We start from the raw sequence: 21,451 nt of genomic DNA on the forward strand, positions 1-21,451 counted from the left end.
TTCTCACGTGGAAGGTGGTCATGCTATTAGCCTTGGCTTCAGCTAGGCGTGTGTCAGACTTAGCGGCTTTGTCACATAAAAGCCCCTATCTGGTTTTCCATATGGACAGGGCAGAATTGCGGACCCGTCCACAATTTCTGCCAAAAGTGGTGTCATCCTTTCATATGAACCAACCTATTGTGGTGCCTGTGGCTACTCGTGACTTGGAGGATTCCAAGTTACTAGATGTGGTCAGGGCTTTGAAGGTTTATGTAGCCAGAACGGCTAGGGTCAGGAAAACAGAATCTTTGTTTATCTTGTATGCTTCCAACAAGCTTGGGGCGCCTGCTTCAAAGCAAACTATTGCTCGCTGGATCTGTAACACGATTCAGCAGGCTCATTCTGCGTCTGGGTTGCCGCTGCCTAGATCAGTTAAGGCCCATTCCACAAGGAAGGTGGGCTATTCTTGGGCGGCTGCCCGAGGGGTCTCGGCATTACAGCTTTGCCGAGCGGCTACTTGGTCAGGTTCAAACACCTTTGCAAGGTTCTGCAGGTTTGATACCCTGGCTGAGGAGGACCTTGTGTTTGCTCATTCGGTGCTGCAGAGTCATCCGCACTCTCCCGCCCGTTTGGGAGCTTTGGTATAATCCCCATGGTCCTTACGGAGTCCCCAGCATCCACTAGGACGTTAGACAAAATAAGATTTTACTTACCGGTAAATCTATTTCTCGTAGTCCGTAGTGGATGCTGGGCGCCCGTCCCAAGTGCGGACTTCTTCTGCAATACTTGTACATAGTTATTGCTTAAATAAGGGTTATGTTGGTTGCATCAGGGTTGATCTGATGCTCCATTGTTGTTCATTCTGTTAACTGGGTAAGTTTATCACGAGTTATACGGTGTGATTGGTGTGACTGGTATGAGTCTTGCCCTGGATTCCAAAATCCTTTCCTTGTACTGTCAGCTCTTCCGGGCACAGTTTCTCTAACTGAGGTCTGGAGGAGGGACATAGAGGGAGGAGCCAGAGCACACCAGTATCCAAATTCTTTCTTAAAGTGCCCCGTCTCCTGTGGAGCCCGTCTATTCCCCATGGTCCTTACGGAGTCCCCAGCATCCACTACGGACTACGAGAAATAGATTTACCGGTAAGTAAAATCTTTTTTTTTCTTCTCCATACTCTGTTGTATCTCCTCTCTGGCTTTTTTTTTTAATCTTAACTAGGTTTTGTGGTATATAGAGGGGAAGGAGCCAGCTACAATTCTAAAGAGATTTGAAGTGCCAGGCTCCACTCATCCACCCGTCTATACCACATGGTGTATACTCCAGTGACCCCTATGGAATCTAAGAAAAGGATTTAACGGTAAGTTACAAAATCTCATGTTTTCCCAGTGAAAGGTGTTTTGAAATGGAGTTCCGACACCTGCAAAGTCCCACTCCCAGTCTATAACAGGCCTGCAGCCAGTTAATAGAAAAGCAAGGATGACTATTGATGGTTCCTTTGCAGATGGTTTTATACCACTGAGGTTAACTAACAATGGTACCATAGATGGATTACCCACTGATGCCTATCCCTAGCTTACAGTGGACTATCCGCTTAAGTTCTCATGACTGCGCAGAAGTGGAAGCAGGTGCTGTCTGTAGAATTTAGTTGTCATTGTGAGACTTACATGTTTCAGCTAGAAAGATCTTGGTTCAATCACAGAATTCCCCATTACTGAACTTGGCTCAGTCTTATAGGCCCTACACACTCGGCGATGTGCCGCCGAGCTGCCCGACCGCCGATACGGGCGACTGGCGACCCGGCGGCGGGGGGCCAGTGATGGTGGGAGTGAAGTTTCTTCACTCCCCCCGTCACCCGGCTCCGTAGACTTGCAGGCAAATATGGACGATCTCGTCCATATTGGCCTGCATGCACAGCCGACGTGGCCCCAGCGATGAACGAGCGCGGGGCCGTGCATCGTTCATCGCTGGAGCCTCCACACTGCACGATATGAACGTTATCTCGTTCATTAATGAACGAGATCGTTCATATCGTTCAGTGATATCGGCATGTGTGTAGGGCCCATTAGTGTTTGCAGTGGTTAGTGTTTAAATTTGTTTAGAGAATTAAAGAAGGAAGAAGGTTAGAGGTCCCTTACAGTATGTTGCATTATTTCAACCCATTTAAAAAGATAATCAAACTTCTAACAAGAAGGGTTTTAGAATGGTTTCAGAATGGATGTGTAAATTTATTTTCTGAAATGCGAAAAGTTGCAAAAGTTTGTAGCAGCTGCAGAAAACAACTTGGAACACTTTGAAAAGAGCAGGATGGTCATTGTTCAATTTCCCAAGATAATGTAGTATCAGATTGTGAAGAAGATCCTGATTTTACATTACAGGATTCAGAGGCAATCTTAAAATATGTGAAAGACCTAAAATTATCACAAAAGTTTCAAATATTTTAGTATTAACATACTGTCATTGTACATAATATATATCCAAGGAATTGTTTAAGGAACTAAATGAAAAGTAATGAACAGGCCTAGATATCATTTTTATTTTAGCAAACAGTCCAAAAGTGAAATCCCTTGTAGCAGATGATCCCATCGTGATCCCACAATAAAGCTTTATTAAAAACTGTATGAACAAGTTGGAGATTTTTTTCTCAAAATGTAAAAAACTTGGCCTTTTGAGAATCAAAATTTTTATTTAAAAAATGTTACATTTTTATTGAAACATTCTGCTGAGTTATCTCTGTATATAGAAATAGCACAAGGGCGATTGTTATGAGTGACTAATTTATATGTAGCCGTTTTCTGAGTAGGGCACATCATATACCAAATTAAAGTTCTTGGTCTGTAGATTTGTAGAATTGGTAGTGTAATTGGTTTCTTCCATTCTGAGTTATGTGGCAAAAGTCTGCCTGCCAATTACTATGCATCACCATTGTGCTCTTCGAAAATGAGACAGTTGGTGAACTCTCCCTTTGCACCTGCTGGGTGACCAGCAGGTCATGTGACCTGCTGGAAAACCTGGACCGTTAGGGCTATTTGACATTTGCCGGTCTTGACCGGACGGCCAAAAAACGCACGGTAGCCGTTCTTGTCAGTGGACGTTTCCAGCTGTAAACCACGACGTACCGTGATGTCTGAAAGCACCCACGTGTTTCAATACTAAACAAAATGCACAGAAAAAAAAGTTAAAAACAGCCAGTGTGAAAAATAGCCCTTTGATTTGCGGTTATACCTGCTGTGTACGGTGGTCTAGAAACAGTTATTTGCAGCCACCCACTAAGCAGGGATTTTTCAACCCCTAAGGGGGTGAAAAGGGGTAAAATGTTCTGCCCCATAAAACCTTTAACCAGTTGAAACCGGGCAACATCCGCTAGTATCAGACGAAAAACCATAAAAGAGGTTTAAAATGAGACCTTGTCCAACTTTCTAGCTCAATTAGGTGAGCTGCATGTGCACTTTAAAAAAAACAAAAAACTGTTACTAGCGAATTTATTACAAAATTGCAACTTTAAAGGCATACAGTAACTCAAAACCAGTGTACATATAATCCTAAAATTGTGAAGTTATTTGTACACCCAAAGCATCAATTAATATACCAAATTTAATTACAATCTGAAACGGTCAGTTTGAAACCCTGGTTATGATTTGGTGTGGTATAACCCCTAGTGTGTTGCAGCTGGTATGACTGGGGTGTTAACTTGATAAAGATGAACACTATTATGTTTATCTGGTTTTGTAATGGGGGATAGACACGGAGCGATTTTTGCTTTATTTCTAAGCAAACTGACTAGATTGCATAGAAAAGAAGCACACATCGCTCCGTGATAGCATAGCCGGTACTATATTGGTACAATCTAGTCAGGTCGCTCACTCCACCGCTGTTTGAAGTGACCACCTCCCCCCTCCTGCTCAGCACACATTGCGCCGAGTGCTGAGCGGTCTGTGATAGATCGATCAGCACACATCTCCCTGTATGTACCCCCTAAGTGGTAGCACAGAATCATACCTCATTAAGGGGGTTATCCACGATCAGATAACTTACATGTATTGTTTAGCAAGATACTTTTATACAAACATTTGTATAGTGCATTGTGTTGTTGTTCTGGTTTGTGTTGGTAAAATAAAGAAACCGTTTGGTTTACAGTTGCAGCGTGTAATCTACATTTACATTTGAAATGACATTTCCGAATTAAAAGAGAAGTCTGAGTTTGCCCAACTTGCGGGGTACTGGCCGAACGCAGACGTTTTTTTTTTGTTTGTTTGTTTTTTAAAGGGGCAGTCTTTTACAAGTCCTAGTTTTGCCTTGTAAATGATTTGCCTCTTTAGAGTTCGACCGGCATCCCGCATGTTGGGTGAACTGTGACTCCATTACATCCCACCCGATGAGTGGTGTAGGTTCACAAGCATTGCAAAGAAATTAAGGCATTTAGGCATAGCATAAGATTCCAGGAGTGCCTATACAGGATCCCTCATTCAAACAGTGTGTGCTGTGGTCAAATCGTAGTGTAACCATTTGTAATCTAATGGTGCATACACACTGCCCGATATATTGCGGGTCCGTTGGCCAGTGTGCACAAGTGATATGTCTGTGAACGCCATCGTTCAGACATATCGCATTGGCCCTGCATCACAGCTGACAGTCAATCTATGCAACGATAGCCGACCGCCCGAACACTTGCTGCAGACGCCGGCGGTGACTGACAGCTGAACTGGGTGAGCGCATGTAAAAGCCCGCCCCGTTTCATGATGTCATTCGCGTCGGGTCAGGCAATGTGTATGTTGAACACAGTGCCCAGTCCGTCTGTAGATATATCTGCAGATCAATTGATCTGCAGATATACAGTATCTACCAATGTGTACCCAGCATAACTCAAACTCTATAGCTAAGGCTTTGTCCAATCAGTGCATGTTTTACAATCTGACTCTGGTTGTCAATATGGGCACAAAGAACCTTTGCAACACTGATGGGGTGAGCTCTCCTGAATTGTGGTTCCTTGCTTAGCATTCCCACAGTTCTGCTTTGTTTGCCATTCATCTTTAAGCCAAACCTGTGCTAGTTTGTATTTGATATCTCTTCAGTGTGTTTTAGTGGATTCCTTTGTATGTTGAGCAAAATAGGAATTTGAATCCTCTCTATAAAGCTGGAGACACACTAGAACGATCTCGGCCGGATACGTTTTTTCCAGGCAGATTGTTCAGTGTGTATGCCCAATCTGCGTGCTCCCGTGGTCACATGCGATATCGACCGGTCAGCCGCGCTGCACGGCAACCAGACGATATCGCGTGTGGTGCAGTGTAATGATGTATGTAACAAGAAATCATTATGTCTTTCATTACTTTGGTCAGATGTGTACTGCAGGTACGATATGTCGGCTGGCATATTGTCCGGGTATACATCGTTTAGTGTGTACTCAGCCTTAGAATTATTTTAGTCAAGTTTTATTCTGATGTTTTTAAGTTTTGTTTGTTCCTATAGAGCGTTCCCAGGTGGATCAGCTGTTAAGCATTTCATTAAGAGAAGAAGAGCTGAACACATCACTCCTCGGTGTAGACAGCCACCTACTCCAAGCTCGAGCCACTTTGCAGGCAGCTTACTTGGAAGTTCAGCGTCTGTTGGTTCTGAAACAGCAGGTAAAGCATTTTGTGCAGTCTTCTTATAATGCAGGGGTCGTAATAAACTCTGAAGCTGTGCATACACCTAAAAATGTGCAACTATCCTACTAGTGTGCTGGTTGGAACTAAAATCCGGTAGTGTGTGGAGCAAATGACTATTGACCATTTGCTCCCAAACACTGGAAAACAGTGGTTCATATAAATTGTTTAAATCAAATAGATTAACCAATTTGGCTGAACAACCGTTTCCCGTCCGTTCAGGAGGAATGCTCTTCACTAGTCTGATAGAAAGCAGATGGTGCCCTGCCCCAAGGGACGTTATTTGTGGCAGTTTTTCTTAGGTGTTGCTAGTTCCATAGTAAAGGCAAATCCATGTCATTCACCTTATGCAAATGGGTTCAGAAGGGATGTGACTAACATAACTGCATACTTTAGGTAATGTGGAACTACTGTTCCCAACAGACACTAATGCATTTGTCTCGATAAGCACAGCTTTGATTAAAATAACTGCATAGTTTAGGTAATGTGCAATTATTTGTGTAAAAGCATTACAATTGATATATCTTGTGAATGTACACTCATTTTTAAGCAATTCACATCAAGAAATATCTATCTATCTATCTATCTATCTATCTATCTATCTATCTATCTATCTATCTATCTATCTAGTCGCACAACACTCAAGGGTCTTTGGTAGGTACAGGGTCGAGTAATAGTATATATCCATCCGCTCCATGTAACTCCAGCAGGGGTTCAGGCACAGATCAGACCAGCACACGTTTCAATGCAAAAATGTGGTTTATATTTTAAAGCATCAGTTCAGTACAGCAGCACATGAAAGGATTCCAGCATAACATACTTTACATGCCAATAGATCCCATGATTTACATGCTGAGGTATGGAAACGAATGTAGCCAAGTCAGCTCATCCCTACAGCTGTTTCGGTCTCAAGCCGTCGTCAGGGGAGAGTCACAAACCGACTGCTCAAAGTGCCGGTATTTAACCTGTGCGCATTAGCACAATTATGCTCACCTGTCCGGTTGTCGCGCCGTGATCCACTCTCCTCCGGCCCAGGATCACATGTGCAGGACGCCCGTAGAGTGCGGTCCACCGCTGACGGTGATATCACTGAATGACGTCCGCAGCGTCCGCGTATCCAAGCAACTGCACCGCGCTTCCTTGTAACCAGACTCTCTAATATCGCGGCTTGGCAGCCACACACGTGTATTACAATACTAAACACGCCATAGTGATCACAGTCAATTGCCCACACGCTGTCATATCAATATCAGTGATGGCTGTAATTATTATTAACTATATTGAAATTGATTATTATGTCTTGTTAGTTAACCTATGCTATCTCCTATATATTAGTACATGACCGTACACAGGGCAATTGATCACCTATAAACCAACCTCATAAAAAAAGATCAGTTCATAGACATAACAAATATAATAAATACAATACACAACAAATAGATGAAGCTAGATAAATTGAGATAGAGTAGATGCATATGAATGAAGAAGCAAAAAACGTATTTTCAGGGCCACTAAAAAGTTCCTTTTTCAACCACAGTATAAGTCCTAAAGAAATGCTGTAAGACTAAATTCCTCATTCAGTCCTTAAGGAACCATAGACTTGAGCAAATCTATCCAACGACATTCTTGTCTCAACAACAATTTATGCCTGTCACCGCCTCTCCGTTGCGGTGGTACATGGTCTATCGGCATAAATAAAAAGTCCTTTAATGTATGGGCATGTTGAACAAAATTTCTCGCCACAGGGGGAGTCGTGGCCTCAAATTTTTGTGCTGCTTTTTTAATAATGACCGGTGCATAGCCACTCTTTTTGACCATGCTTATAGTTTGGGACAGGGGCATGTAATCACATATGTTACGAACTTGGTTTCACAGTTTATCCTGTGCCGAAGTAGATACTTATTTCCACGAGTAGGATGCACAAACGTGTTCCCTGTATTCATGAATTACAGTTGACACAACTGCCACACTTGAATGCCCCATTTTGCAAACCCAACCAATTGTTAGTAGATCTCCTCTGGCTAATATCTGAGCTGGAGATCCGTTCCTTCAGATTCCTACTCCGTTTGTAGCAAAACAATGGAGTACTTTCACAGAATCTGCTCATAATAGGATCGGTCTGTACAATGTGCCAGTGTCGCAGAATAGCTTTTCTTACACATCCCGACGAAATTGAGGACATACTAGCAAACACAAGACATTCTATTTAATGATCTCTTGCTCGTGGTTTGAAGAGTTCTTCATGGTCACATTTCATACATCTCTCAACTGCCATGTGTACTTCATTGGGATCATAACTATGGTCAATGAATTTATGTGCCATTGTGTCAAGAGCCCCTGGTAGTTTATCTATGTCAGAAGTGATGCGTGTCACTCTTACCATCTGGGAGAATTGTAGACCCTTTTCTCTAACGTCCTAGTGGATGCTGGGGACTCCGAAAGGACCATGGGGAATAGCGGCTCCGCAGGAGACTGGGCACAAAGTAAAAGCTTTAGGACTAGCTGGTGTGCACTGGCTCCTCCCCCTATGACCCTCCTCCAAGCCCCAGTTAGATTTTGTGCCCGAACGAGAAGGGTGCAATCTAGGTGGCTCTCCTGAGCTGCTTAGAGTAAAAGTTTAAATAGGTTTTTTATTTTCAGTGAGACCTGCTGGCAACAGGCTCACTGCATCGAGGGACTTAGGGGAGAGAAACGAACTCACCTGCGTGCAGAGTGGATTGGGTTTCTTAGGCTACTGGACATTAGCTCCAGAGGGACGATCACAGGCCCAGCCATGGATGGGTCCCGGAGCCGCGCCGCCGGCCCCCTTACAGATGCTGAAGCAAGAAGAGGTCCATAAATCGGCGGCAGAAGACTTTCCTGTCTTCATAAGGTAGCGCACAGCACTGCAGCTGTGCGCCATTGCTCTCAGCACACTTCACACTCCGGTCACTGAGGGTGCAGGACGCTGGTGGGGGCGTCCTGGGAAGCAATGAATTTACCTTAGTTGGTGAAAAATACATCACATATAGCTCCTGGGCTATATGGATGTATTTAACCCCTGCCAGTTTTCCAGTAAAAAGCGGGAGAAGAGCCCGCCGTGAAGGGGGCGGGGCCTATCTCCTCAGCACACAGCGCCATTTTTCCCACACAGCTCCGCTGGTAGGTAGGCTCCCAGAATCTCCCCTGCATCCTGCAACTACAGAAACAGGGTAAAAAAGAGAGGGGGGCACTTATTTGGCAAAATAACAGATATAAGCAGCTATAAGGGATAGACACTTATTGTAAGGTTGTCCCTATACATATATAGCGCTCTGGTGTGTGCTTGCAAACTCTCCCTCTGTCTCCCCAAAGGGCTAAGTGGGTCCTGTCCTCTATCAGAGCATTCCCTGTGTGTGTGCTGGGTGTCGGTACGTGTGTGTCGACATGTATGAGGAGGAAAATGATGTGGAGGCGGAGCAGAGTGTCTGTAACAGTGATGTCACCCCCTAGGGGGTCGACACCTGAGTGGATGTACTGTTGAAAATTACGTGACAGTGTCAGCTCTATATAAAAAAACAGTGGTTGACATGAGACAGCCGGCTACTCAGCTTGTGCCTGTCCAGACGTCTCATAGGCCGTCAGGCAGATGGCAGATACAGACGCCGACACGGATACTGACTCCTGTGTAGACGGTGAAGAGACAACCGTGATTTCCAGTAGGGCCACACGTTACATGATTGAGACAATGGAAAATGTTTTATACATTTCTGATAATACGAGTACCACCAAAAAAAGGGGTATTATGTTCGGTGAGGGAAAAACTACCTGTAGTTTTCCTGAATCTGAGAAATAAAATGTGTGATGATGCGTGGATTTCCCCCCGATAACAATTAATAATTTCTTAAAAAGTATTGGCTGCATACCCTTTCCCGCCAGAGGTTAGGATGCATTGGGAAACACCCCCTAGGGGGGATAAGACGCTCACACGCTTGTAAGAACAAGGGCTCTACCCTCTCATGAGATGGCCGCCCTTAAGGATCCTGCTGATAGAAAGCAGGAGGGTATCCAAAAAAAGGTATTTACACACATACTGGTGGTATACTGCGACCAGCTATCGCCTCAGCCTGGAGGTGCAGTGCTGGGTTGGCATGGTCGGATTCCCTGACTGGAAATATTGATATCCTAGATAAGGATAGTATATTATTGCCTATAGAGCATTAAAAGATGCATTTCTATATATGCATGATGCACAGCGGAATAATTGCCGACTGGCATCAAGTATAAGTGCGTTGTCCAATTCTACCAGTAAAATGGTCAGGTGATGCGGATTCCAAACGTCATTTGGAAGTATTGCCTTTGAAAGGGGACATTTGGGGTCGGTCTTTTAGACCTGGTGGCCACGGCAACAGCTGGGAAATCCACGTTTATACCCCAGGTCGCCTCTCAAAATAAGACGCCGTATTATCAGGCGCAGTCCTTTGTTGGCAAGCGGACAAAAGGTTCCTCTTTTCTGCTCGTGACAGAGGGAGAGGAAAAAGGCTGCAGAGATCAGCCAGTTCCCAGGAACAGAAACCCTTTCCAGCCTCTGCCAAGCCCTCAGTATGACGCTAGGGCTTTACAAGCTCAGGCACGGTGGGGGCCCGTTCTCAATGAATTTCAGTGCGCAGTGGGCTCACTCGCAAGTAGACCCCTGGATCCTTCAGGTAATATCTCAGGGGTACATATTGGAATTCGAGACGTCTCCCCCTCGCCGTTTCCAAAAGTCGACTTTACCGACGTCTCCCTCGGACAGGGAGGCAGTTTTGGAAGCCATTCACAAGCTGTATTCCCAGCAGGTGATAATCAAGGTACCCCTCCTGCAACAGGGAACGGGGTATTATTCCACACTATTGTGGTACCGAAGCCAGACGGCTCGGTGAGACCGATTCTAAAATCTAAAATCTTTTAACACTTACATACAGAGGTTCAAATTCAAGATGGAGTCACTCAGAGCAGTGATTGCGAACCTGGAAGAAGGGGACTACATGATGTCTCTGGACATCAAGGATGCCTACCTTCATGTCAAAATTTACCCTTCTCACCAAGGGTACCTCAGGTTTATGGTACAGAACTGTCACTATTTCACTATTTCACTATTTCACTAGTTCAGACGCTGCCGTAGGGATGGTCCACGGCACCCCGGGTCTTTACCAAGGTAATGGCCGAAATGATGATGTTCCTTCGAAGGAAGGGAATTTTAGTTATCCCTTACTTGGACGATTCCCTGATAAGGGTAAGATCCAGGGAACAGTTGGAGGTCGGTGTAGCACTATCTCAGATAGTGTTGCGGCAGCACGATTGGATTCTCAATATTCCAAAATCGCAGCTGGTTCCGTCGACGTGTCTTCTGTTCCTAGGGATGATCCTGGACACAGTCCAGAAAAAGGTGTTTCTCCCGGAGGAGAAAGCCAGGGAGTTATCCGAGCTAGTCAGGAACCTCCTCAAACCGAGCCAAGTCTCAGTGCATCAATGCACAAGGGTTCTGGGTAAAATGGGGGCTTCCTACGAAGCAATCCCATTTGGCAGATTCCACGCAAGAACTTTCCAGTGGGACCTGCTGGACAAATGGTCCGGGTCGCATCTTCAGATGCATCAGCGGATAACCCTGTCACCAAGGACAAGGGTGTCCCTCCTGTGGTGGTTGCAGAGTGCTCATCTTCTAGAGGGCCGCAGATTCGGCATTCAGGACTGGGTCCTGGTAACCACGGATGCCAGCCTGCGAGGCTGGGGAGCAGTCACACAGGGAAGGAATATCCAGGACTTATGGTCAAGCCTGGAGACATCACTTCACATAAATATCCCGAAGCTAAGGGACATTTACAATGCTCTAAGCTTAGCAAGACCTTTGCTTCAAGGACAGCCGGTGTTGATCCAGTCGGACAACATCACGGCAGTCACCCACGTAAACAGACAGGGTGGCACAAGAAGCAGAAGGGCAATGACAGAAGCTGCAAGGATTCTTCGCTGGGCGGAAAATCATGGGATAGCACTGTCAGCAGTATTCATTCCGGGAGTGGACAACTGGGAAGCAGACTTCCTCAGCACGACCTCCACCCGGGGAGAGTGGGGACTTCACCCAGAAGTCTTCCACAGGATTATAAACCGTTGGGAAAAACTCGACAGGTATTGCGCCAGGTCCAGGGACCCTCAGGCAATAGCTGTAGACGCTCTGGTAACACCGTGGGTGTACCAGTCAGGGTATGTGTTTCCTCCTCTGCCTCTCATACCCAAGGTACTGAGATTGATAAGATGGTGAGGAATAAGCACTATATTCGTGGCTCCGGATTGGCCAAGAAGGACTTGGTAACCGGAACTTCAAGAGATGCTCACGGAGGATCCGTGGCCTCTACCTCTAAGAAGGGACCTGCTCCAGCAAGGACCCTGTCTGTTCCAAGACTTACCGCGGCTGCGTTTGACGGCATGGCGGTTGAACGCCGGATCCTGAAGGAAAAAGGGCATTCCGGATGAAGTCATCCCTATCCTGATCAAAGCCAGGAAGGATGTAACCGCAAAAACATTATCACTGCAATTGGCGAAAATATGTTGCGTGGTGCGAGGCCAGTAAGGCCCGACGGTGGAAATTCGACTGGGTCGATTCCTACATTTCCTGCAAACAGGAGTGTCTATGGGCCTGAAATTGGGGTCCATTAAGGTTCAAATTTCGGCCCTGTCAATTTTCTTCCAAAAAGAACTAGCTTCAGTCCCTGAAGTTCAGACGTTTGTAAAAGGGGTACTGCATATACAGCCTCCTTTTGTGCCTCCAGTGGCACTTGGGATCTCAATGTAGTTTTTTTTTTTTTGGATTCCAAAAGTCACATTGGTTTGAACCACTTAAATCTGTGGAGTTAAAATATCTCACATGGAAAGTGGTCATGCTGTTGGCCCTGGCCTGGGCCAGGCGCGTGTCAGAATTGGCGGCTTTATCCTGTAAAAGCCCTTATCTGATTTTCCATTCGGACAGGGCGGAATTGAGGACTCGTCCTCAATTTCTCCCTAAGGTGTTTTCAGCATTTCACTTAAACCAACCTATTGTGGTGCCTGCGGCTACTAGGGACTTGGAGGATTCCAAGTTGCTGGACGTAGTCAGGGCCCTGAAAATATATGTTTCCAGGACGGCTGGAGTCAGAAAATCTGACTCGCTGTTTATCCTGTATGCACCCAACAAGCTGGGTGCTCCTGCTTCTAAGCAGACGATTGCTCGTTGGATTTGCAGTACAATTCAGCTTGCACATTCTGTGGCAGGCCTGCCACAGCCAAAATCTGTAAAAGCCCATTCCACACGGAAAGTGGGCTCATCTTGGGCGGCTGCCCGAGGGGTCTCGGCTTTACAACTTTGCCGAGCAGCTACTTGGTCAGGGGCAAACACGTTTGCTAAATTCTACAAATTTGATACCCTGGCTGAGGAGGACCTGGAGTTCTCTCATTCGGTGCTGCAGAGTCATCCGCACTCTCCCGCCCGTTTGGGAGCTTTGGTATAATCCCCATGGTCCTTTCGGAGTCCCCAGCATCCACTAGGACGTTAGAGAAAATAAGAATTTACTTACCGATAATTCTATTTCTCATAGTCCGTAGTGGATGCTGGGCGCCCATCCCAAGTGCGGATTGTCTGCATTACTTGTACATAGTTATTGTTACAAAAATCGGGTTATTGTTGTTGTGAGCCATCTTTTCAGAGGCTCCTTCTGTTATCATGCTGTTAACTGGGTTCAGATCACAGGTTGTACGGTGTGGCTGGTAATGAGTCTTACCCGGGATTCAAAATCCTTCCTTATTGTGTACGCTCGTCCGGGCACAGTATCCTAACTGAGGCTTGGAGGAGGGTCATAGGGGGAGGAGCCAGTGCACACCAGCTAGTCCTAAAGCTTTTACTTTGTGCCCAGTCTCCTGCGGAGCCGCTATTTCCCATGGTCCTTTCGGAGTCCCCAGCATCCACTACGGACTATGAGAAATAGAATTATCGGTAAGTAAATTCTTATTTTTAAGGGGTTGAGGATGGAAACTTGTGGCCAATAGCAGTGTGTTATTATCAGTAGGGTTTCTAAATATTTCAGTAGAGATCTTTTCCCCCTTCATTGGTGATCAGAACGTCCAAAAATTGAATACTGTGGTTGCAGGTAACACGGATAGGTTGAATACTAAACCAGGGTCTACTAAACCGTATGTGTTCCCTCCGGTCCGGTGTCACTCCTGCCCAGAGTAATACGGAAGTTCAAGCAAGAAGGAGGAAACCTGCTTCTAGTCGCTCCAACGTGGCCCAGATGGCACTGGTTATCCGATCTACTGGGTCTCTCGTGGGATCGTTCCCTTCTACTTCCACAGCGACCAGGCCTCCTCGTTCAGGGCACTTGTGTTTACCAGGATTTAGCCCGTCTGGCTTTGACTGCATGGCCCTTGAGGCTTCCGTCTTGAGGGCCAAGGGTTTTTCTGAGGCAGTCTTTCAAACTATGTTGAAGGCCCGTAAGCCGGCTTCTGCTCGGATCTACCATAGGGTCTGGAATTTTTACTTGACTTGGTGTGCGTATCACAATCATGACGTTTTTAAGTTTAGTACGGCCAAACTGTTGGCCTTTCTTCAACAGGGCCTGGACTTAGGCTTGCGTCTGGCCTCCCTCAAGGTTCACATCTCTGCCTTGTCGGTTTGGTTTCAGAGAAAAATTGCTACCCTACCTGATGTCCATACATTCACTCATGGTGTGTTGCGGATTGAGCCTCGTTATGTGGCACCTGTGGCCCCTTGGGACTTGTCGTGGTTTTGGAGACCTTACAATAGTCTCCGTTTGAACCTCTTGCATCTGCTGACCTTAACTGGCTTTCCCTTAAGGTTCTATTCTTGCTGGTGATTGCTTTAGCTAGAAGGGTCTCGGATTTGGGTGCCTAATCCTGTAAGTCCCCCTATTTGATTTTTCACGGTGACCGGGTGGTTCTTAGAACGCGTCCGGGTTATTTACCTAAGGTGATGTCTTCCTTCCACCTTAACCAGGAGATTGTGGTTCTGGCCTTTAAATCTCCTGAGTTGTCTACCAAAGAGCAGTCTTTGGATGTGGTAAGGACTCTCCGTTCCTATGTGAAGAGAACTTCCTCCATTAGGCTTAGGCTTACTATCCAACAGGCATATGTGTCGGCAGCCTTACCTGTTCCACAGTCTCTGAAGGCCCACTTGGTGGGGTCTTCCTGGGCGGCTGCCCGTGGAGTCTCGGCCTTGCAACTGTGCCGAGCTGCTACCTGGTCGGGGAAGAACACCTTTGTGAAGTTCTACAGGTTTTATACCCTGGCCAAAGAGGATTCCCAGTTTGAGCAGGCAGTGCTGCAGACGTCTCTGGACATTCCTGCTCGTTCTGGAAGCTTTGGGACATACCCATCGTACTATATTCCCCCAATATCCCTTATGGTAAATCCTTTTCTCATAGTCCATAAGGGATATTGGGCGTCCGCCTCAGTGCGTTGGCTTTTCTGCAGGTTCTCTTTTCTTTGGTTACCTGTTCAGCTGTTGCTGTCCGGCACACCTAGTTGAAGAAATTTAATGTGCACCGGCTCATTTGGACCCCGTCTATACCCGAATCGTACTAGATTCCCCCAATATCCCTTATGGACTACAATAAAAGGATTTACCAGTAGGTAATTAAAATCCTATTTTTATTCCACATGTTTTTGCTTTTGTCTGGCTTAATTATCGTACTGTTAGCCCATTTGTTGCATATATAATGTCTTACAGAAATGGCAGTAGAACTGTGGAAACTCCTGCATTATGCAGAGCATGCTCCAAGGATTTATTACAGGGGGAAGTATTGTACTGCTTGTCAAGCACCTCCCAGTCATTCCGCAGCTCCTGCACCTAGTCAGGAGCCACTATGGGCAGCGTTCACTACCCTGCTGAGTACTCTGGTGGAACGACTTGCGCCCCCTATGGTACCACCTGTGCCATTCCACCACAAATTGTTCCTATAGTTAACCCGCCTTGGGTGGAAAATTTGTCTAGGCAACTGCAGCAGCTAAACCAGTTTCTGGTTAGACAGTAGTCTAGCCCGGGTCACTCCCATGTCCCTGGGCCCTCTAAGCGGGCTGCTTCCTCATCAGTTTTCAAACCTCTCTGATGTATCATCTGAAGAGGAGGGGGAGCATACGGTCCTGTCAGACACTGAATCCTGTGTTACTGATGAGGATTCTCCCTTACAAATTGAAGTCTTTGCCCTGGTGTTTGCTCTTAAGCATATCCTTCAAATCACAGATGAGGAGGATTCCCCAGCTGTGGCAAAGAAAATGGATTAGTTTAAACAGCAGAAGGTGGTTAAAACTGTTTATACCTCATTCTGATCATTTAGTAGACATCAGACGAGAACCCCGGTCTAATCCAGGGAAGACATTCCTTATACCCAAACGGGCCTTGGCTCACTACCCTCTCCCTTCAGAGTTGTGTAACAAATGAGAGATTCCGCCGCCAGTGGATTCTCATGTCACCCGCCTAGTGGTGTCGCCCACTCTGCCCGTCGCTACTGTCATCTCACTGGGGGAGCCGACAGATAAGCGTGTGGAGGGATGCCTGAAATCTGTGTACTCACAGGGGCTATTCATACTATAGCTGCCTCTGGGGCTGCAAAAGGTATTGAGGCGTGGGTCCAGGCGTTAGAGTAGGATCTGCCAGAAGATCTTTCTGACAATGCCAGACAATACCTGTCTCACATTACCACCGCCTCTTATAACATTCAAGAGGTGTCCTGAGGCGGGAGTATTGGTAGCCAAGGCGTCGACTACGTCTGTCCTGGCACACTGCATATTGTGGTTGAGGTTGTGGAAAGTGGACCTAGATTCCAAAACGACTTTGGAGGTCCTCCCCTTCACTGGGGACACTTTGTTTGATGAAGGAGTAAATAAAATGATGTCTGAATTGGCAGCTGCTAAGACTGCTTTTCTCCCAACTACTAATCCTTATGTACAGAAGGCAAAGGGTACCACTTTTCGCTCCTTACGGCCTCAAGGGAAAGCAAAAGGTCGGACATACCCAAGACAATCTTGTGCTCCCAAAACCACCAAGCCCAAGGCAAAACAGTCCTGGCCAAACCGTCAGCCTGCTGCGAAACATGACAAGCCTGCTGCATGACGGGACGGGCCTATCCCCTGGGGGACCCCAGGGGTAGGAAGCAGACTTCTACAGCTCAACTAGGTCTGGCTTAAGACTGCTTCAGACATATGGGTACTGGAAGTTGTCTCTCACGGGTACGCTGTCTACTTCAAGAGACGTCCCCCTTGCCAGTTCTGCACTACGGTTCTCCTTTTGGATCCGTTGAAAGCGTAAGCTCTGCAAACGATTGTAGGTTCTCTCCAGAGTACAGGAGTAGTTGTGCCGATACCTCAGTACCGGAGTGGCAGAAGTTACTACTCGACCCTGTTTCTGGTCCCGAAACCCAATGGGTCTTTCTGACCTATACTCAGCCTCAAATCTCTGAACAACTTTGTGAGAGTGTCTAAGTTTTGGTATGGAAACACTGCACTCAATTGTGCTGGCTGTGGAACCAGGAGACTATATGGTGTCCCTGGATATACAGGATGCATATCTGCATATTCCTATTGCCATATCACATCAGCAGTTCCTGCGGTTTGCTATTAGCAACCTTCACTACCATTTCCATGCTCTGCCATTTGGATTGGCTACGGCTCCCCAGGTCTTCATCAAGGTCATGACGACCCACCTCCGTCACCAGGGAGTCAGAAACCTCCCGTACTTGGACTACCTGCTGCATCTGGTGAATTCTCACAAAGTCCTGCTCAGTCATTTGCACCTGACTGTGGATTTCCTGCAAGCCCATGGTTGGCTAATAAATTTGAAGAAGTCCTCGCTGGTCCCAGCTCATAGCATGGTGCACCTAGGGCCACTCTTGGACACACACAGTCAGAGACTGTTCCTATCTCTAGACAAAGTCCTGAAACTTCAGAACAGGATAAGACACTTCATTCGTCTCCCCACTGTGTTGATGCACTCTGCGATTCAAGTCCTGGGCCTGATGGTGTCCTCTTTCGACATGGTAGAGTATGCTCAGTTTCACTCTTGTCCTCTGCAACGGTTAATCCCGTCAAAGTGGGATGGTCTACCTCATCGGATCATATACCAGATGGTCTTGTTGATTACGGAGGTTCATCTGTCGCTGTCCTGGTGGCTCCAGGAACAGCAGTTGTGCAGAGACCACCCATTCTGGATCCCCAACTGGGTCCTACTGACAATGGACGCCAGTCTACGGGGATGGGGAGCGGTGTTGAAGCAACACTCGTCTCAGGGTCGTTGGACCAAGGTGGAATTACTCCTCCTGATCAACATTCTAGAGCTGAGGGCAGTTTTCAGTGCACTATCCCTTGCCCTGCCTCTAGTATGGAACAGGCCTGTTTAGGTCTACGGGGGCATACATAATCCATCAAGGCAGCTCTTGAAGCTGCATTGCAATGATGTAAGTGTCAAATCTTATGTTGGGCAGAACGCCATCTGCCAGCCATATCGGCAGTGTTCATTACGGACATCCGAAACTGGGAAGCGGACTTCCTCAGTCCCCAGGACATTCACTCCGGAGAGTGGAGCCTTCATCCAGAAGTCTTTCAACTCCTGGTGGACAGCTGGGGCCTACCAGATGTAGACCTCATGGGGTCTCAACACAACCACAAGGTTCTGGTCTTCGGATCATGGACCAGTGATGCTCAGGCAGCGTTTGTGGATGCACTAGCAGTTCCATGGGACTTTCGGCTGTCTTACATATTCCTTCCAGTGTCACGCTTGTCCAGGGTACCGCGTAATTTCAAGCAAGAAGGAGGAATGCTAATTCTAGTCGCTTCGGCGTGGCCCAGACGGCATTGGTTGTCAGACCTTCAGGGTCTATCGACAGAGCGTCCCCTTCCACTACCTCAGCATCAAGACCACCTTATCCAGGGCCCTGGTCTCTACTTCGACCTGGCCAGAATGGCTTTGATGGCTTGGCTCTTGAAGCATCACTCCTGGGGGCCAAAGTATTTACTGAGGCGGTTATTCAAACTATGCTGAAGGCCCGCAAGCCGGCCTCTTCCCGGATTTATTACAGGGTTTAGCATTCTTATTTCACCTGGTGTGCCGATACAAATAATGATGCTGGTAGATTTAAAAACTCCAGAATTCTGGCTTTTCTGCAAAGAGGCTTGGATTTAGGTCTTCATCTGGCCTCCCTCAAGGTTCACATATCTGCCTTGTCAGTATGGTTTCAGCTCAAGATTGCTTCTATACCAGAAGTACAAACGTTCACTCAAGGTGTTATTACGTTTTCATCCTCCCTGTTCCTCCTGTGGCTCCATGGGATCTGTCTGTTGTGCGTAATGCCCTGCAAGAGTCTCCCTTTGAACCTTTTGAGTCTGTGGACCTTAAATGGCTTATGGCCAAGGTCCTGTTCTTGCTTGCTATTGCCTCTGCAAGACTGCTGTCGGACTTAGGAGCTTTGTCTGTCGTCCACCCATCTGAATTTTCACAATGAATTCGACCAGGTTATTTGCTTAAGGTGGTGTCGTCATCATTTCACCATAATCAAGAGATTGTGGTTCCGGACATTATCTCTTCAGACTCGTCAGCCAAAGAACATTCTTTGGATGTGGTTAGGGCTCTCTGTGTATACATTGAGGGGACTACCTTTATTAGGTGCTCAGATGCCATCTTTGTCCAGTTTGGCTTCCGCAAACGTGGCTGGCCTGCGAACAAGTAAACCTTGGCCAGATGGATTAGAATGGTGATTGCACAAGCTTATGCGAAGGCTGGACTCCAAGCTCCTGCTGCGATTAAGACCCATTCTACTCGGTCTGTTGGACATTCATGGGCGGCCCACCGTGGCGCGTCCGCAGAACAGTTGTACAAGGCGGCTACGTGGTCCTCCGTGAACACATTTCTTAGGTCCCATGCCTTCGATACCTTCGCCTCCCAGGATTCTTCCTTTGGATGCCGGATTGTCACATCCGCTAAGGCGCATCCCTTCCCTTGAGGAACTGCTTTAGGACATCCCCGATGTTTCCTTGTGGAAACCTGTGTACCCTGCTGCAGAATATAAGTGTTATGGTAGACTTACCATTGTTAACACTTTTTCTGCGAAGTACACAGGGTTCCACTGGGAAACATCCGGGTGTAAAGTGGATCTTGATCCAGAGGCACCAATAGGTAAAGCTTTAGCTCTCCCAGGGTGCATAGGGGCCACCTCTATAACCCCACCTCCAGGCACTGGGAGCTCCGTTTTGATAACCAGTACAATGCAGGAGCAGGCAAGAGAGAAGGCAAATGTTAGTCACATAAGAACACATTCTCATGACAGGAGAAGGTACTAGTGGTTAATGCCATACAAACCCAAAGAACCTAGGTGCATCAGGGTGGGCGCCCTGTGGAACCCTGTGTACTTTGCAGAAAAAGTGTTAACAATGGTAAGTCTACCATGACGCGTCTTTTCTGCAGCAGGGTGATATAGTGATTCTATATCACAGGTAGCTCTAAATGAGGCCACATCTAGTAAGTTTTAACAAACTCCATGTGCCATAGGAAACAAAAGCATCAATGTATATCTCCAAGCAGTTTTGAGTCGGGCTGATCTCTGTTACTTTTAGTCTATGAAATGAGCATTTATGAGCGGCAAAAGGGTGCACACAGGTAATAACCCTTTTACACCGCCACAATAACCCAGGTTATTGCCGGGTTAACCCAGGTCGCAGTTTATTGTAATCCAATTATTGGGCCAGATAGTGTGTATGCAGGAGCATCTGATGCAGTGTTGTATGCAGGAGCATCAGCCGATAAACTGTGTCAAATACTTCTGCAATGGTCCGGTCGGAAGGTCAGGATCCGTTGTGCTACACACGCTACCTTTTCCCCCGACCTCCCGATCCCTTTAAAGATATCTGAAGAAAGGATACACCAATACGATTATCACTATGTCAGATTGGCGAACACGATCTGATAGGGTGTACCCAGACATACTGTTGTGTAGAAGTTGATACAAAGTAGCAGACAAATTACAAATTTTCTATAAATTAGGGAATTTAAGTCTAGATATTCTTGCACATCTGTGCAGTTGTACACATAAATAGCTCCTTCACACGGGTGTGGTATGCAAGGTCGACAGGGTCTCTAGGTCGACAGTTTTTTTTGGTGTCGCTTTCTCCGTAGTGTGACCTGGAACCCCAGTTAGTGCACCCCTCGCATGGCTCGAGCGTTTCGGGCAAGGTGCTTTGCTACGCTCTGGACAGGTTACTATTCCCAATCGTAGTCCACGTGGATCGTTAAGTATGAACAAGGTCAAAAAAAGACAAAAATTGTGAAAAACTCATGCCGACCTTTTGACCTGTCGACCTAGAGACCCTGTCAAACTAGTTACTGTCGACCTAGGGACCGGATCTTCTTCACATTATTGCAAATTTTACATGCAAAGTGCACAGAAAATGTTCACACCAATTTTCCGTGGTTAACTCGTATGTATTAATTTCCCTTTAACCTCTGTTGTTCAGGTAACAATGGAAATGAGCGCCATGAGGTCGCAGAGAATTCAGATTCTGCAAGGACTTCAAGGTAATGTAATATAAATGTCAAGTGTATGCGTTTTTTCACTCCTGGGAAATAGAAACCTGTGTGGGAATACACTATACAATTATCTAGCCGATAATCTGGTTAGCATGAAAACCTGGTAATGGATGAAAACAACTGACAATCGACCATTTGCTACCAAGCACTGGAAAATGGACAAAACCTGTCCGTGATTTAACCAATTTGTATAAACAGGTTTTGTCCATTTTCCAGTGTTTGGTAGCAAATGGTCGATTGTCAGTTGTTCTCATCCATTACCAGGTTTTCATTC

At 46.5% G+C, this 21,451-nt stretch overlaps 1 protein-coding gene across 4 annotated transcripts in view; it reads left to right on the plus strand.

Annotated features, from left to right (window-relative positions):
• Nucleotides 1–21,451, plus strand: part of ZNF106 (zinc finger protein 106) — a 361,275-nt gene that overhangs the window by 170,551 nt on the left and 169,273 nt on the right. For all 4 annotated transcript variants that reach the window (XM_063947828.1, XM_063947829.1, XM_063947830.1 and 1 more), the window contains exons 8-9: nt 5,446–5,600; nt 21,105–21,165. In XM_063947828.1, the coding sequence (XP_063803898.1) occupies nt 5,446–5,600; nt 21,105–21,165 (216 nt within the window). The remainder of the gene's footprint in view (nt 1–5,445; nt 5,601–21,104; nt 21,166–21,451) is intronic.

This window comes from Pseudophryne corroboree, chromosome 12, assembly GCF_028390025.1.
Source record: "Pseudophryne corroboree isolate aPseCor3 chromosome 12, aPseCor3.hap2, whole genome shotgun sequence".
NCBI classification, from domain to species: Eukaryota; Metazoa; Chordata; class Amphibia; order Anura; family Myobatrachidae; genus Pseudophryne; species Pseudophryne corroboree.